The following is a 17938-nucleotide window of genomic DNA, read 5'->3' on the forward strand; positions in this document are numbered from 1 at the left end:
TAGAGGGGCCATGGGTCTTGAAGGATATATGGGAGCAATTAAGTGAAGAAGATGGAAGATGTGGCCCAAAGGAATAAAGACACAATAGGTGGGATGCTTGGGCAGGAACCAGAGGCGCCACCACATGATCAGCTTGCTAAAGATGGGCAGCTGGGATAAAGACTGGTCTAAGAGAACGTTATGATGATCACCATTAGATGGGGACAAAGTCACCCTAAGAGTATAAGCTTCATGATATCCTACTACCTCCAGAGGAATGATGTCCACGTGTAAGACCATTGTCTTTCACACACTAACTACATGCTGGTCCTCTCCACGGACCTATTTAACCACCAAGCTACGCTCAAGCCCCATCCCACCATCCTTCCTCTCTTATTTCCAGTTATCCCATTGATAAAAGGGGATTTACATTCGATAAGCTCTAACACTTCTGACTATAAATCCTAGGATGTACATAATTGTAATCCCTTCTCATTCTTTGTGTCCCAGAAGATAATCTATGTCTATCTAGTAACCCATGGGGTGGTTTGTACATAAGTACAGATTCCAGTATTCTTATGGATGCAGCAGTGGGCAGCTAGACAGGTATTTCTAGAAACTACTGAATCTCCCAGCATGGGGGCCATGCTGACACTCCAAGGCATTCCTCTGATCATACTCCTGATCTTTCCCCAACACTGCTTTTGTGATTCTCTCAGGCTGAAAAGCATTTCACAGCATGTGCCCAGTGTCCAGCCTCATCTCACCTTGCCCTTCAGTTCACAGTTACATATTCTTATTTCACTCTATATAGTATCTACAAAGTCTAAAGCTAATCACGAAATCAAAAAGGTAAATAAAGCAAGAATTTTGCTGGTTTTAATTCATGATAGGGCATTCAGAATTGACCACAGTTCTTTAAAAGGTAGGTTCATTTTTTTTCCTTTTCTTATTCTTCATGAAAGACATAGACATGGCTGATAAACCCATGAAAAGGTGCTCAGTATAATTAACCATTAAGGAAAAGTGGTTCAGTTATATACGTATAACTGAATATAGTTCCCTGTGCTAAAATGAATATAGTTCCCATTTTTTTTTAGATTTTTAGACCCGCACCTGCGGCATATGGAAGTTCCCAGGTGAAAGGTCAAATCAGAGCTGCAGCTGCTGGCCACAGACACAACCAAAGCAACTCAGAATCTGAGTCTCATCTGCGACCTACACAGCAGCTCTCAGCAATGCCAGATCCTTAATCCACTGAGCAAGGCCAGGGATCGAACCCTCATCCTCAAGGATACTAGACGGGCTTGTTTCTGCTGAGCCACACGGGACCTCTTACACTCTTTATTAATTGAGATATAATTGACATAAAATGTTGTGTAAGTTTATGCTAAGTGAGATAAGTCAGAAGGGAAAGATAAATACTGTGTGATATCACTTACAGGTAGAATCTGAAAAAGCTGAATTTGTAAAAACAGAGAGTAGACTGTCAGCAGGAGCTGAGGGGGTGTGGGGTGAGGAATTGGGAAGATGTTATTCACAGGTACAAATGTGCAACTACTAGGTAGGTTCATTCTTTAAAGGATAAGATCAGTTTTTGTACATAGAACACATGCGCCCTCTTAACCCTAGATGTCACCACTGCAGAAGTCACCCCTGTAGTGTGTGGCAATCAAATAAAGGAAGGTCTTTGGTTATGCATAATAAGGGGATCAGGAACAGACAATAGATCTGTCTGCAAAGTTTTGCTCAAGGGCTCAAAATCTAAACATGAGCCACTGGCTCCAACCAGAGAAGAAACAGAATACTTTTAAAGAAAGAAAAAAATATGAACTCCCATTTCTACTCCATTTCTCCAGCATTTCCTTAGTATGACTTTACATAAGAAATATGACATTGGGAGTTCCCATCGTGGCGCAGTGGTTAACGAATCCGACTGGGAACCATAAGGTTGCGGGTTTGACAATCTGGCATTGCCGTGAGCTGTGGTGTAGGTCGCAGATGTGGCTTGGATCCTGCGTTGCTGTGGCTCTAGTGTAGGCCAGTGGCTACAGCTCCAATTAGACCCCTAGCCTGGGAACCTCCCATATGCCGTGGGAGCAGCCCAAGAAATGGGAAAAAGACAAAAAAAAAAAAAAAAGAAAGAAAGAAATATGACATTTATACAGAAGACATGACTGAGACTAGCAATTATAAAAACCTCCCCTTTCTGAAAACTCAGAAACCAACAGTTTTGTAATTTAACTCACTAATCACATTAGCAAACAATGAGCTACAAGTTCTTAGTGATACAGGGCTGTAATTTTAAATGAAAACCTTTAGGGAAATAAGGCTACTTACCACAGTTTTGCTCGTCACTCAGATCCCCACAGTCATCATATCCATCACATACAAGGCTGTAATTAAGGCACTTGCCCGTGTGACAGTGAAACAGATTCTCACTGCAATCTGAAAATAAGAAAAGCCGCTGATGGGTCATCAGAGTGAAACAGGACGTTACGGTAGTCATTTATATAACAAGAGCATATCATGGGAGGGCAATCATGATGGTAACCTGGTCCATATCTATTCTACGGGTGAAGCGACTATGGTACATTGGGGTCCACTGACTTGTTCAAAGTCACATAACAAGTTACTGCAGAGCCAGGACTAGCTTTCATCACTGCCTGAAAGTATTTATCCAAGTTGCACTTGATGTCACCTGAAAGCGCCTTTCTAGTCAATTACGAGAAAAGATAGTCTCCATTCACCATAGCTCCTGCTGAAGTACAAGTTCATACAGAATGAATACTTAATAGAAGGTGAGTTGTTATTTCTTTAAATTATCTCCTTCAGGATGAAAGTCTGGTTTCGTCAATGGTAAGCATAAACATAATGGAGAGAAAAGTCATTTAGATTACAAAGTAGTTACTTCCACACAACTTTATCACTTACATCAATTGAATATTTCATAACATGACCCTTAAATACACAGTGCTGTCCTAGATTATGGTGAAAAGACAAGACAAAGTGATAAGGGAATTCCCGCTCTGACAGACTGGGCTAAGAATCCAACAGCAGTGGCTCGGGTTGCTGCAAAGGTGCAGATTCGACTGCCCAGCCTGGTGCTGGCTTAAAAGGGACCAGCATTGCCACAGCTGCAGTGCAGGTTGCAGCTGCGGCTTGGAGTCAATCCCTGGCCTAGGAACTTCCATATGCCTTGGGTAAGGCCATAACATTAAAAAACAAAGAATGAGTGATATGTAAACTCAGAAAGCTTATAATTTAATGTTGGGATAAACATCTTGCAAGGAAATTTTAATAAGAGATGGGTCTTATACTTGGGTAAACCAGAACTCCTGGTCTAGTTCTGTCATCTTCTAGCTGTGCGAATTTGAGTCAGTTAAAATGTATGAATCTGGGAGTTCCTGTCATGGCTCAGTGGTTAGCGAATCCGACTAGGAACCATGAGGTTGAGGGTTCGATTCCTGGCCTTGCTCAGTGGGTTAAGGATCCGGTGTCGCCATGAGCTGTGGTGTAGGTTGCAGATGAGGCTCGGATCCCACATTGCTGTGGCTTTGGCGTAGGCCGGCGGCTACAGCTCGGATTAGACCCCTAGCCTGGGAACCTCCATATGCCACGGGAAGCGGCCCAAGAAATGGCAACAAAAGACCAAAAAAAAAAAAGTATGAATCTGTAAACTGATTTGTGAAATGAGGATAAGATCAATTACTTAAGGGGTTGTTTGGGGGAGATAGAAACAATAAAATAATGTAAGATGCCAAGAAAATGCAATAGGAAAAGAGTACTCTTCAACAATTGGTGTTGGGACAACTGGACTTCAAATATGCAAAATTAAACTCTGATCTTTACCTCAAACCATACACAAAAAATATCTCAAAATGGATTATAGACTTCAATGTAAGAGCAAAAAATCTTTGTGACCTTGGGAGGCACAAAATTCTTTTTTTTTTTTTTGTCTTTTTAGGGGCACACTCATGGCATATAGAGGTTCCCAGGGGTCAAATCAGAGCTACAGCTGCCGGCCTACACCACAGCCACAGCAATGCCAGATCCAAGCCATGTCTGCGACCTACGTCATAGCTCACGGCAACCCTGGATCCTTAATGCACTGAGCAAAGCCAGGGATCAAACCTGCGTCCTCATGATTACTAGTCAGATTCATTTCTACTGGGCCATGGCGGGAACTCCAGAATTCTTGGATATAATAACAAAAGCACAAGTCATAAAAGAAAAATATTCATTAAATATTATAAATAGTATTTATTAAAGTTAAAAAATATTTGTGCTTCCAAAGATACTATTAAGAAAAGAAAAAGACAAGTGACCTAACAGAAAAAATACTTTCAAATCATGTGTCTGACAAATGACTTACATCCAGAATATACAAAGAACTCTTTATGCAATAATAAGCAAACAATCCAACTATAGATAAGCAAAATACTTGAATAGAAGATTTTCATGAAAGACACAGAAAAAGCTAAGCACATGAAAAGGTGCTCAATATGATTAATCATTAAGGAAATGCAAATAAAAACCACAATAAGATACTATTCCATATCCCTTAAAATAGCCATAATAGATAAGACAGATAATACCAAGTATTGGCAAGGATTTTGAAAACCTGAAACTCTCATATACAGCTGGTGGGGATGTAAAGTGAGAATGCCACCTTGTAAAGCAGTTTGGCAGACTCTTATAAACTGAACTATAAACTTACCATGTGATTCAGGAAGTCCACTCTTAGAAATCTACCCAAGAGAAGTGAAATATATACCCCACAAAGACTTGTATGTGAATGTTTACAGCAGCATCATTCATAATAGCCAAAGACTAGAAACACTCCAAATGCTCAACAAATGGTAAAAAGATAAGCAAAATGTAGTATATTCATACAATGGGATATTATTCAGCAATTAAAAGTATCAAACTACTGATACATGTGACAGCATAAAGGAACCTCAGAAACATTAAGCTAAATGAAATAAACCAGACACAAAGCCTATATGTTGTGTGACCCATTTATGAAGGTCCTGGAAAAAGCATACTCACAGAGGCAGATGTCAGAACAGCGGTATCTCTGGCTTGAGATGAGGGAACGGGGACTGACTGCAAATAGGCGGGAGCAAAATTTAGGGGGAGAGGAAAAAGTTCTAGAAGTGGATTGTGGTGATAGTTGCATACTTCTCCAAATTTACTAAAAATCAGTGGGTTGATTTTAGAGCCTGTATCATACCTCGATAAAGCTGTAATTTAATTACATGTAATGTTCAAAATACATGTAAAGGGTGCATCGAATAGACACTAGATTTCTTAAATGTATTATCTTTTCCCTTATTTAAAGTGAATGAATTTCAAAAGGACGCTCTTAAGACTAGAGAGGGATTATGAACAATGGGCTGGATTGTAATAGACGGGATGGAATGAAAACTTCGGCATGTTTCACACAGAGGGAATGGCAAGAACAAAGGCAAGAGGTGAGAAATGGAGGCACATGGGAGGACCAGTCTGCTTGGCTGATGAAGACCAAGAATCTAATGATTAATAGTCTCGTCTCCTAAATTCCAGCTCCCTGTCCCTCCTCATGCAGACGTCTGCATCTCATACAGCTGATGCTGGGGACCTCTTTACTCTAAACATCCCAAACTCTCTAACAATTCATAAACAAAAGTCTTGGACATTGATCCGTGAAACTGTTAGCCACATCAAAATACTATCCTTGCTATTTACATGAATCCCAAACTTTGATTTCAAAGAGCCTTCTTCTCAAAGGAAGGTACTTAAATACTTTTAGAATCACATCATTTTGGAAATGGAATGGGCCTTAGAGCATCTGTTCAGTGCCATCATTCAGAGGGTGTATTTGCCCTACTATCTATAAAATAGATAATCAACGAGGACCTACTGTACAGCACAGGGAACTCTATTCAATATTTGATCATCTCTATGGGAAAACAATCTGAAAAAGGATAGATATATGTATATAGATAACTAAATCATGTTGCTATACCCCTGAAACTAACACAACATTGTTAATCAGCTATACTCCAATATAAAATAAAGCTGAAAAAAAGAGGGTGTGTTGTGTATGTACACACACAATGTGCATACACGTAGGCTCACAATTATGCAAAAACAGAACTTTGCAGGTACTTTCTATTTTTCATTTCCCCTGAGCTAAATAACTTTCAAACAAGGACAATCATCATAAGGGAAAATACAAGCATTAAAAGAGGGCTCAATTTTCACCTTGACAGTACTATTCCCTCCCATGCAGCAGAGGGCGCTAACGCCCCACCCTGCACCCCACTGCCAACTAGGATGATTGCACACATGCTGGCAGAGTCAAGGTTATGACTCTGGTTCTCCTGCTCACTGAGCAGGGTTAGGGAATTTGTGCATCAGAGATACACATTTTCTCAGGAAGTTTTAAGAGATCTTATTGACTTTTGTTTTCATCTCTTGTGAGAAGTTTTGAATCAGCATGCTAGAACCAGCAGTCACCAGGGTCCTGACTTTAACAATCAGGGCAGAAGTACTTACATTACCCGAAAGTAGTGACAAGGATGACAGATTTTAAACCATATGAATTCATTTTTTTGTTTGTTTTTTGTTTGTTTTGGTTTTTTTGAAATTTTATTTTTTTTTACATAATAAAATACATATATTTAAACACAATTACATTCACACAGATTATTATATCATGGATCTTAAGAAACACATTAAGTGACTCCCTCTGGAGAAGTGGAATGGAAAATATGCTGAGACAAATAGGAAATTTATTCTATACTTTATCCCATTTTGTATGGCTTTCATCTTTACCATTTAGTATTATCTATTACATTTCAATTTTTCTTTATGAATTCATTTTTTTAAAAAAACAGTACACTTTACTTTTTTGGATGGTCACACTGGGAATCAAATGCTCCTTCCAGAATCTAATTAACCGGTCAGCTCTCCCTGATTATCAGGAAGTCGGCAGGCTGTGTTAACAGCATCTCTTGCCTCAACAAATTTGTCTTTTAAACAAAAAAGAATCTGATTAACCTGAGAACACACCAAAAACCTCCCTTCTGTGAGGCCCAGTCCAGGATCCCCGGTAATTCATACGAAAACACCTCGCTGGAGATATTTTGTAAATTTACACTGTCAACTTATTTCATAAATGGAGATGACGCAAGCATTTTTCCCCCTCAATTTCTCATTATTCACACAGGTGCAGACTCAATTCTCCACTGTTTTGACTTTCTTGGTTAGAAGCCATTTTCGGAGTTTAGACACCAAATTAGCTGCAATTGGAAAACAACTCGTTACCTCCCTAAGGTCTGAGTAATTCATAAACACGCAAAACCTTAACCAGAAGCACTGCACACCCAGAAATACAGAGCAAATAGCAAAGATCACAGTGCCTCCTTTTATTGGAATAAATGTTTATTCGAACTAAAAAGAAATGTTGTCAGCGCAATTTGGGGCCAACAGATCAAAACTTTCACAAGCTGCTGGCCTCGATTTTCTTGCTCAATACAAGCATGACCTTGTGTAACCTAAGGTAGGTGTTTTCCTAGATATAGATCTTTTTTTCTGAATGAGAGCTTGGTAGAAAATATTACCTCTGAAGCTCTTGCATGTTAAAGTTTATTTCAGTGTGGCATTCCACGCTATGAAGTTTTATCCCTCAAAATTATCTTTAAATTAAAGGCAAGAACTAAGGAGCAGAAAGCCTTTTATCAAGAGCTTCATTCAATTTGCTCAGTCTCTATGAGTCTATAAACATAATCATCTTCCCTCCAATGAAGATTCAAGTGCGGGAGTTCCTGTTGTGGCATAGCGGAACGAATCCAAGCAGTACCCATGAGGATTCAATCCCTGGCCTCGCTCTGTGGGTCAGGGATGCAGAGTTGCCATGAGCTCTGGTATAGGTCACAGACGTGGTTCAGATCCCTGGTTGCTGTGGCTGTGGTTAGGCCGACAGCTACAGGTCCTATTCGACCCCTAGCCTGGGAACTTCTATATGCCTTAGGTGTGGTCCTAAAAACAAAAAAAGAAAAAAAAAAAAAAAAGATTCACGATACAAGCGCAGATGCTCAATTTCCTCCCAGAATCATCTTCATTTTGAGACGACCAAAGAGAACCCATCTTGTTACAACTCCCAGGCTTCGTACCCCTTGGGTTCTTTCAGCTATTGACTTCTAGCTCCAAGGAAGGATTTCTCAACTGCAGAACCCCTGACATTTGGGGCTGGGTGACTCTTTGTTGTGGGGTTGTCCTGTACGCTGTAGGATGTTGAGCAACATCCAGGCCTCTGCCCCCAAAATGCCAGAAGCATTCTCTCCAACCCCTGCAGTTGTGACAATCAAATAAATCTCTATAATGTCCCTTCTGGGGCAACATTACCCCCTGGTGAGAGCTATTGTTCTGCACTATCCAAGCGTCCCATTGTTCCAAGGCCAGTTTTAAGCCCATCTTTTCCATCAGCTCTCTCCACATCAATCCAGCAACCTGTGCTCTGAAACTCTTCTCTCCTCACAGGATCTGTCTGTTTACACGATCTTCTTTTGTTTTGTGACATCTATGATATTATTCTAAAACACTCTATTTAATGATCTCTATGTTTATGTGTCATTTCCCAATCAGACCGAAAGTCTCATGAAGCTAGAAACCACATCTCAACTGTCTCTATATCTACTAGGTATCTCAAACACACTTCACACATAGCAGGAATTCAAGACAGTTCAATGAGTTGATGGATTCCATATAATCAGATTGCCACTAAACACAAGTGAATTTTTCAGACACCTGAAGCTTCTTCTATTGGTGTTGAATGGAGTATTTTAATTTTTATCGCTTTGGTGGAAGTCTTTCCTAGAATTTACTGGCACCTCTTAGTAAAGAAAACACATTAAGTACACTTGCTTTTGATGACCCAGAAACATGATTTGGAACGTCAATTTTTACTTTGTTCTGTTTGGATTGTTTCTTTTCTAAAGTAGCTCCATGTGGTACTGCTTTTTTTTTTTTTTTTTTACTGCCACACCTATGGCATACAGAAGTTCCCTGGCTAGGGGTCAAATCAAAGCTGCAGCTGCCAGCCTTTGCCACAGCCACAGCAGCACTGGATCCTTAACCCACTGAGCAAGGCCAGGGATTGAACCCACATCCTCATGGACACTACATCAGATTCTTAACCTGCTGAGCCACAATGGGAACTCTCATGTGGTACTGCTTTTAAAACCATTGTGCATATTGTAGTGTTTCTGTCTTCTCCACGGTGCATCATCGGACCTTGGTTGGGAGGAGAGTGGGGGTGTTGGGAGGAGAGAAGGCAAGGAGAACAAGATAACAACCACACACACACACACACACGCACACACACACACACACACACACTCACACACGCACACACACATACACACTCACACACGCACACACGCACACACACACACAAAGATAACAACCACAATCACAGGCATAAATCCTGATGTCCTTTGGGAGCTACTGCATGCCAGCCACTGGTCTCCGTGCCTGACATCCACTGATGTGTTATTCTGCACAGAAATTCTAGAGAGAGTTACAATTATTTATTGTTTCCATTTTATTGATGAGGACACCAAGGCCCAGAAAGATGGAGTAACTTGCCAAGTTCACAGAGGCAGGAAATGATATGGAGGAAATAGGAACTCAGGCAGCCCAATTCAAGACCTTATAATTACTGTACTGTGTGGTAACTAGTATAATTAGTTATACTAATTAGTATAATTCGTCAACTCTGTATAATTAGTTCACCGCAGTCATCAAAAAGAAACCTACCAATTTTACCCCAAATCCAGAGCAAATGATTTCCAAAAGTATTTCATAGCGGTTTACAGGGCATAAGGTGTGTGGACTTTGCGGCATCTATTTTCCCTGCTGAATCAGACACTGTTTGAAAGCTGGTTATAGAAGCAAAAGATTTCAGCATGTTAGCAAGAAAAGACACCAGACAGCCTCTGGCTGCATACTAGAATCACTGGAGGTCCTGTCAAGGTACTGCTGCCAGGGCGCCCCCTACAGACAAACGGAAGTAGAATCCCTGCAGGTGTGTCCTACCAGAGATGCTACTGTGCTGCCAGCCTTGATGACAAGGAAAACTAGGGGTGCCTCAAGCCACAGGGATAGAAATTTTTTAAAAAAGAACACACTTTTCCTAATGGGAGTTCCCGTCGTGGCGCAGTGGTTAACGAATCGGACTAGGAACCATGAGGTTGCGGGTTCGATCCCTGGCCTTGCTCAGTCGTTAAGGATCCAGGATCCAGCATTGCCATGAGCTGTGGTGTAGGTTGCAGACGTGGCTCAGATCCTGCATTGCTGTGGCTCTGGCATAGGCCAGTGGCTACATCTCCCATTTGACCCCTAGCCTGGGAACCTCCATATGTCGCAGGAGCGGCCCTAGAAAAGGCAGAAAGACAATAATAATAATAATAATAATCATAAATAAATAAAATAAAAAGAACACACTTTTCTTAATTTTCAAAAATCTTCTCGCTACACCACTAGAATTATTTCCGGTGGGCTGCAAATCTGTCTATTTTCCTATTACTTAGGAAGAGATTGATAAACACAACAAAATGAGTTGGGAGGGAGAGCGTGGGGAGTCTGTGAGCAGCCCAGATACCTGGAAAGCCTCCTTGATAGAAAACTACCTCCTCCTTCAGTATAATAGAGCATCCAAGATAAACAGCTTCCTATCATTTGAATGATTGGAGTCTAATCATTCACCAAATTTGAACTTTGATGGATGTGGGCAAGTCAAAGGCAGCAGAGTTTGATTTGAACCCATTCAAGACTGGACTCAAATCTAGCACTTTGAACCACTGGCACAATCATTTCATCACTCTGAGCCTCAGATCTGCATCAAAAGGAATAATGAGGAGTTCCTGCTGTGGCACAGTGGGTTAAGAATCTGACTGCAGCAGCTGCTGCGCAGGTCGCAGCTATGGCTTGCATTCAATCCCTAGCCCAGGAATTTCCATATGCCATAGGTGCAACCTTAAAAAATAATAATAACAAAAAATAAAAATTTTTAATAAAAGGAATAATGCTTCCTTTGCTGAAAATTAAACCCAAATCATGTAGCTAAATGCTTCTAACACAGCTGATCAGGGAACTTAACAAATCACCAATTCCTTCCCTTCCTTCCTGGAACCCAGCATATTCCTGTGCTCCCACCGGGAATCCCCAGCAAAACCTCCCTCTCCCCTCAGGAGTACCTATGGACTGCATTCCTGTTCTGATCTGCATCCACACTCAAGTTCAAACATAACACTCTTCCGTCACTGCAGCGTGGTGACAACAGGAGGGTAGCATCTTCTATAAACACTCATGCTGAAATGCCACAGGCACTGCATGGTAAAGCTCAGAGGTAGATGTCCTTCTAAGGTCAAGAACAATTGAGTGCACAGTTTTCAGTGTCTACCTAAACATATTCATAAGCAAGTATTCTGAAGGGCTGTATTTTCTCAGCAAACCAAGCCAAATGGTTTTTGATGGGTGTTCATGAGGAAGGCCTCATCTTCCTTCATAAACGCTTCCACTCCTAGGACATTGCTAAATACCTTACAGAATAATGATACCTTCTTTGTTTGGTCACCGACTAGGAAAATTAACTCCTGCATATTCAATTTCAACAAATGCAGCAGAAGCTCTTACTGTTTAAGGGCAATGCTCAGTGCAATGGAGGAACATAATGATGAAGCTAGTGTTGACCCATCACTAGAGGTAAGAGGCACATGCAGAATTTGAATATGACATAATATGGGCCACAACCGGGAGATAAACAAGAGATTCCACCATAACTCCCATTATTGTATGAATTTATTCTATTGAAATTATAATCCCTACTATAGGTGCTTTGCACAATATTTTCTCCCAGGTCCGGAGCCATACTCCCTAATATAAATATACATCCTATAAAAATGTTTTTTATGTATAATAGGGTGCCATAGGTTTTTCTGAAAGGAGAATTCCAAATTATAAAAACAAATTTCTTAGTGAAAACATTTCCAAAAAATATGGGTGGCATAAGTGAACTTCCCCAGGATGCTACTTATTATGCAAAACAAGCAAATGCATGAGTGAATAAATATATAATAAACAAATGAAGTCAATAAAGGTGAGGGTACATGTAAACAAATAATTTGGAGGGAATACCAAAGACAAAATTAATGTCTTTTTTTTTTTTTTTTTTTTTTTTTTGTCTTTTGTCTTTTTGTCTTTTGTTGTTGTTGTTGCTATTTTTTGGGCCGCCCCCGCGGCATATGGAGGTTCCCAGGCTAGGGGTTGAATCGGAGCTGTAGCCACCGGCCTACGCCAGAGGCACAGCAACGCAGGATCCGAGCCGCGTCTGCAACCTACACCACAGCTCACGGCAACGCCGGATCGTTAACCCACTGAGCAAGGCCAGGGACTGAACCCGCAACCTCATGGTTCCTAGTTGGGTTCATTAACCACTGCGCCACGACGGGAACTCCTAATGTCTTTTTTTAAAACTGCAGGGGTTATCAGAAATTTTAATACATGAATATGTATTGTAACTGTCTAAGAAGTAGACCTGATAGATAGCATTTCTCAAACTTATTTATTTTTTTCCCAGGCATTTTGCAATATTCAGGTACTATGGAACACCAGTTTGGGAAACACTGACCCCATCTTACAAAAATATACTGCCTTTCAAAACTTATGGCAAATAAGCACCCTAACCCTTTATGTGGAAGAAGCTTTGGTCCATCTGGCAACACACCAGAAGAACTGCTAGTGATGAACAATTGAGATGCGTTCCTATAAAGCCTTGGCAACTTCTACAGGGAGTAAAATACAGCTTTTCTCAAAGTAACTATGGTGGTCATATAACCATTAAAAAATAACCTGAACACAAAAGCATTTGGTCCTATTTTGGATGCAGATCCTACAATGGATTCTTAAGGCTAATTTTTTTCTTTTTCCTTGTTGCATAATTGCAAAACAGTTTGAGATCTGAATAAGTAGTTGACATGGACTGACGGGCTGTGTTCTCCCAAAATGTGTTACGTTGAAGCCCTAACTCCCAGTGTGACTGCATCCGGAGATAAGGCCTGTGAGAAGGTGGTAAAGGTGAAATGAGGTCCTACGGGTGGGCCCCTAACTGAATAGGGTTGATACCCTTGTTAAGAAGAGGAAGAGACACCAGAGCGCCTCTCTGCTCCCCACTTGCCCTCCAAAGAGGTCCTCTGAGCCCACCGAGAGATGGCATCTGCCTACCAACCAGAAACAGAACTCTCACCAGAAACTGAACCCTACTGGACCTTGATCTGGGACTTTTCAGTCTCTAGAAGTGTGAGAAAATACATTTCTGCTGTCTGAGCCACCCAATCTGGGATGTGCCCAAGCAGACGAATGCAATACTGGACAAACCATCATTTTAATCCAAAATGACTAATCAGGGAGTTCCCGTCATGGCGCAGTGGAAGTGAATCCAACTAGAGATCATGGGGTTGTGGGTTCGATCCCTGGCCTCACTCAGTGGGTTAAGGATCCAGCGTTGCTGTGGCTGTGGTGTAGGCCAGTGGTTACAGCTCCGATTCGACCCCTAGCCTGGGAACCTCCATATGCCGCAGGTGCGGCCCTAAAAAAGACAAAAGACAAAGAAAAAGAAAAAGACTAATCAAGTAAATTGAGGATGTTTAAGGCTGACGCTTCTGATGCATGGGTTTAAAACAGTTAATGCCATCACAATCTCCAGGGTTAGAGGAAGCATAAACAAACAAGAGGCTTTGCATCCGCTGTGCTGTGAATGTTAAGGGTCGTGAGGGTAAAAAAATTTCCTGTTAAAAGTAACCTTTTTTAAAAAGCTGACCTTTAGACTCATAAAGCTTCAAAAATAAAAACAAAAATCCTCACCCAAACAAAATAAACAAAAAGCCTTTTCCCGATCTTAAGATGTCTCGGGCAAAAACACTTCAATTCCTGGTCTGTTCCAACACGGCATCTAGCCGTGGAGCTCCTAATGAAATCAGGCATTTGAAAGGTGTGCAAACACCCGGGGTGGGGGAGGATGAACACATGTGCTCACTTAGGAAAAGCAAAGTAAAATCAAATTGGTCTATCCGAGGGTGGGGGGTTGTCAGGCTTGGATGATGGAATGGCTCTGGTTTCTAGGCCCCTGAATAGAAGAATCCCTGCCCCCACCGCAGACTAACCCCACACAGCCTGTCACCTACTGCAATGGGCCTCGTCACTCCAGTCGTCACAGTCATTGTAGCCGTTACACTGCAGTTTCCTGGGGACGCAGATGCCACTGGCACACAGAAAGCTCTCACCCCCTCCACAGAGCACTGAAAAAAAAGGGCAGAAAGACAATGTCAGAATAAGAAGTCTTTTTGTTTTCCCTCGTACTGTCTTTCATCACATTCTGTGTATGACCGGGTCACTATACTGTACAGCAGAAATTGACACAACTGTAAATCAACTATACTTTCAGCAAAATGAAATTAAAACAAGAAAAGAGGTCTTTGTTTTCACCTTTTAAAATTAGGAGAAATCGTAGTTTGCATCATGACTCAGCAGTCACAAACTTCACTAGGATCCATGAGGACGCATGTTCCTTCCCTGGCCTCGCTCAGTGGGTTAAGGATGTGGCGTTGCTGTGAGCTGTGGTATAGGCTGGCAGCTACAGCTCCGACTGGACCCCTAGCCTGGCAACCTCCATATGCCCTGGGTGTGGCCCCCCCAAATTAATTCATTGATGAAATAAACGAATAAAATTTTAAAAATAAAATAAACAAATTAAGAAAAGAAAGAAAACCTTCCCTTGTTATTTAACAGAGAAGCTTCCCGATTCCCTCAGTTTCACTGTCACCAAGTTTTCTCTGGCCTTGGAGAATATTAATTGTAAAATTAATTACCTGGGAAGAAGACAGAGTGTTTGCCTGAGAAAAGCAAAAGAGAATCCACCAGTGGGCTTGCAGATGAGAGGCCTCCATGCCCAGAGCACAGGACAGCAGCCTCAACAAACTGCACAACTTAATGTGGGGAAATTACCAAATGGGAGTATTTTTCTCAAAATCTGAAAATTATTTCAAAGTGAAGTATTATTTACTGAACAAACATTAAAAGAAAGACAAAACCACTCTCTCTGAAAACGTTACTCAATGTTGTGCAAGCTTACAGCTAAGAATAGTCCATTGGTATGTCCTTGAACAGAGGCATAAAGACCCCAAGCTTTGTATTTGAAATGTGTTTATTACTTGACTTAATAAAAATGCCAGTTTAAAATGTTAGCCTATGGAATGTGAAATAGCATTAGCTAATAATATTTTCATTCTGTTTTGGCCTATGGAATGTGACATAGCATTAGCTAATAATATTTTCATTCTTTTCCTTACCACAGTTGCCTTTTGGTATTCTCTGCTTTAAGTCTTAGGGTGCTCTTTTTCTTCTTAAAATTCAATAAATATTCAATTGTTTCAAAATTACATTAGACAAAAATATAAGAGAAGAAGCTAGAAAGATTTTGTTAAACCATTAATGAAAGTACAGATCATTTCAACAAAATGAGTGTTAAAATACTTCAATATTTGGTAATATACACCAAAAACCTTTTAAATGTGTATAACATTTGACCCAGTAATCTTATTTCTTGGCCTTCATACAAAGGAAGTCAGGAAGTCATTATGAATAAGTGTGAGTTTGTTTTTTGGCCATGTCTGTGGCATGCGGAAGTTCCTGGACCAGGGATCAAACCCTCGCCACATCAGTAACCCAAGCTGTTGCAGTGACAACACTGGATCCTTAACCCTCTGTGCCACAAGAGAACTCTGAGTTTTTATATTTAAAGATATTCATACCACCATGTTTATAACAGGGAAATAACAACTATACAAAATAAACTTTAGTAGCTCCATAACAAGGAATACTATTACAGTCATGTAAAATCATATCATAAAAAACAATGTCCTGGCACAAAGTTCAAAACAACTTTTTTTTCTTTTTTTTTTTTTCTTTTTTGCTTTTTAGGGCCACACCCATGGTGTATGGAGATTCCCAGGCTAGGGGCAGAATCAGAGCTACAGCTGCTGGCCACAGCCACAGCCACAGCCACATGGCATCAGAGCCACATCTGCAAACTATACCACAGTTCACTGCAACACCAGATCCATGATCCACTGAGCAAGGCCTAGGATCGAACCTGAAACCTCATGCTGACTAGTCGGATTCATTTCCACTTCGCCACAATGGGAACTCCCAAGATAATTTAAGTGTAAAAACATCATTTGATTCTAAAAGAACGGAATATAATTTGGCCTAGAAAGAAGTATATCTAAGATTACTATGATATCCCCTGGCATAAGGACTGAAAGTAAATCATTTTCTTCGTTGTATTTTTTTCTGTGTTCTACAAATGTACTTATAATAATCATGCATTACTTTTTTTTTTTTTTTTGGTCTTTCTAGGGCCACACCCACAGCACATGGAGGTTCCCAGGCTAGGGGCTGAATCAGAGCTGTAGCTGCTGGCCTGCGCCAGAGCCACAGCAACATGGGATCTGAGCCATTGTCTGTGACCTACACCACAGCTCACAGCAATACTGGATCCTTAACCCACTGAGTGAGGCCAGGGATCGAATCCACATCCTCATGGATACTAGTCAGACCACTGAGCCACGACAGGAACTCCTTTTTTTCTTTTTTTTAATGTCTTACTTTTTAATCAGAAAAAAAAAAAAAAAAAAGAACTTTTTCCATGAGTTCCCGATTCAGAGTAACAGAAAATAAACACAATCCTTGAAAACTTCTCTCTGGGAGTTCCCATGGTGACTCAGCGAGTTAAGAACCCAACGTAGTGTGGGTGAGGATGCAGGTTCAATCCCTGGCTTCAGTCAGTGGGGTAAGGATCCAGCGTTACTGTGGCTGTGGCATAGGTCACAGATGCAGCTCCGATTTGACCCCTGGCCCAGGGACTTCCATGTGCTACAGGTGTGGCCCTAAAAAGGAAAAGAGAAGAAAAGAAAAAAAGAGAAGAAAAGAAAAGAAAACTTCTCTCTGGCTCTTTCTCTGACTCCCTCCCACAAAAGTTTGTGAGATCAGTCTTGTGGTCACTGGCCCTGGGTCACCCCCTGAACCACATATTCCTTGATGAGATGAACCTTGCTGTCTAACTAAAAGGAACCAGGAAATATGGAACATTTAACTCAGAAACGGAAATACAGAAAAATTGACTAAACATCCCAAGCAGCAAAGCCCATGTCTTTCATAGTTCCCATGTTCCCCAGCAGAGTGGCTGGCTGGCCCTCAGGAAGTTCTTAATTAATGGGAAAGCCACCCCCGTCTCAATGGAACACAAACTATTGCCATAAGGCAAAGGCAAAGATGCAACTGACAGACTGTTTTCCAATGCTATCCGGGAAATCAGAGTTTCAACTTGCTGAACATTAAGTACTAGTCAATTTGGTATGTTTCTTATGATGCTACTTCATGTGTAACCTTCACAGTATCAACTAAGAAAGTCTAATTTTCCATCATTTCTCATGGTTTTCGTACCCATACAAATGGCGTCTGTGGAGTTTGACTGCCAAAATATGAAACATGTTTGTTTTGCACACGCTTAGAGATTTCAGCATAGGATTGGACACCTCTAGCTCCAGACAGAAGTTCTTAAAGGGTATAGAGGAAACCCTATCTAAAATGAAAAACCAAAACATTAAAGATTTTACTGGCCAGTCAGTACCATATCCTCGCTCTAGGGTTAAGAGAAAATGTTCAAGGAATAAGTGTTTATCCTGTTGGGAGACTGTTTCTGGATTATCCTAGAGAGTGCAGAAATTCCATCTGTCTGCATTTCAGCAGCTGCAGTGCCTCAGAAAAATTATAGCATTCCCTACAATATGGTTCTGATGATTCCTGGGGAAATGTACCTGAAAGCTCAATATTAAATAGCTCCTAACATCTA

The 17938-nt window shown here is 40.9% G+C and overlaps 1 protein-coding gene across 7 annotated transcripts in view; it reads right to left on the minus strand.

Moving 5' to 3' along the window:
- Positions 1 to 17938, minus strand: part of CORIN (corin, serine peptidase) — a 280415-nt gene that overhangs the window by 92825 nt on the left and 169652 nt on the right. For all 7 annotated transcript variants that reach the window (XM_021100577.1, XM_021100574.1, XM_021100573.1 and 4 more), the window contains 2 exons: positions 14211 to 14324; positions 2320 to 2427 (listed from right to left, as the gene is read on the minus strand). In XM_021100577.1, coding sequence (XP_020956236.1) covers positions 2320 to 2427; positions 14211 to 14324 — 222 coding nt within the window. The remainder of the gene's footprint in view (positions 1 to 2319; positions 2428 to 14210; positions 14325 to 17938) is intronic.

The sequence above is a fragment of the Sus scrofa genome, chromosome 8, assembly GCF_000003025.6.
Source record: "Sus scrofa isolate TJ Tabasco breed Duroc chromosome 8, Sscrofa11.1, whole genome shotgun sequence".
Lineage (NCBI taxonomy): Eukaryota > Metazoa > Chordata > Mammalia > Artiodactyla > Suidae > Sus > Sus scrofa.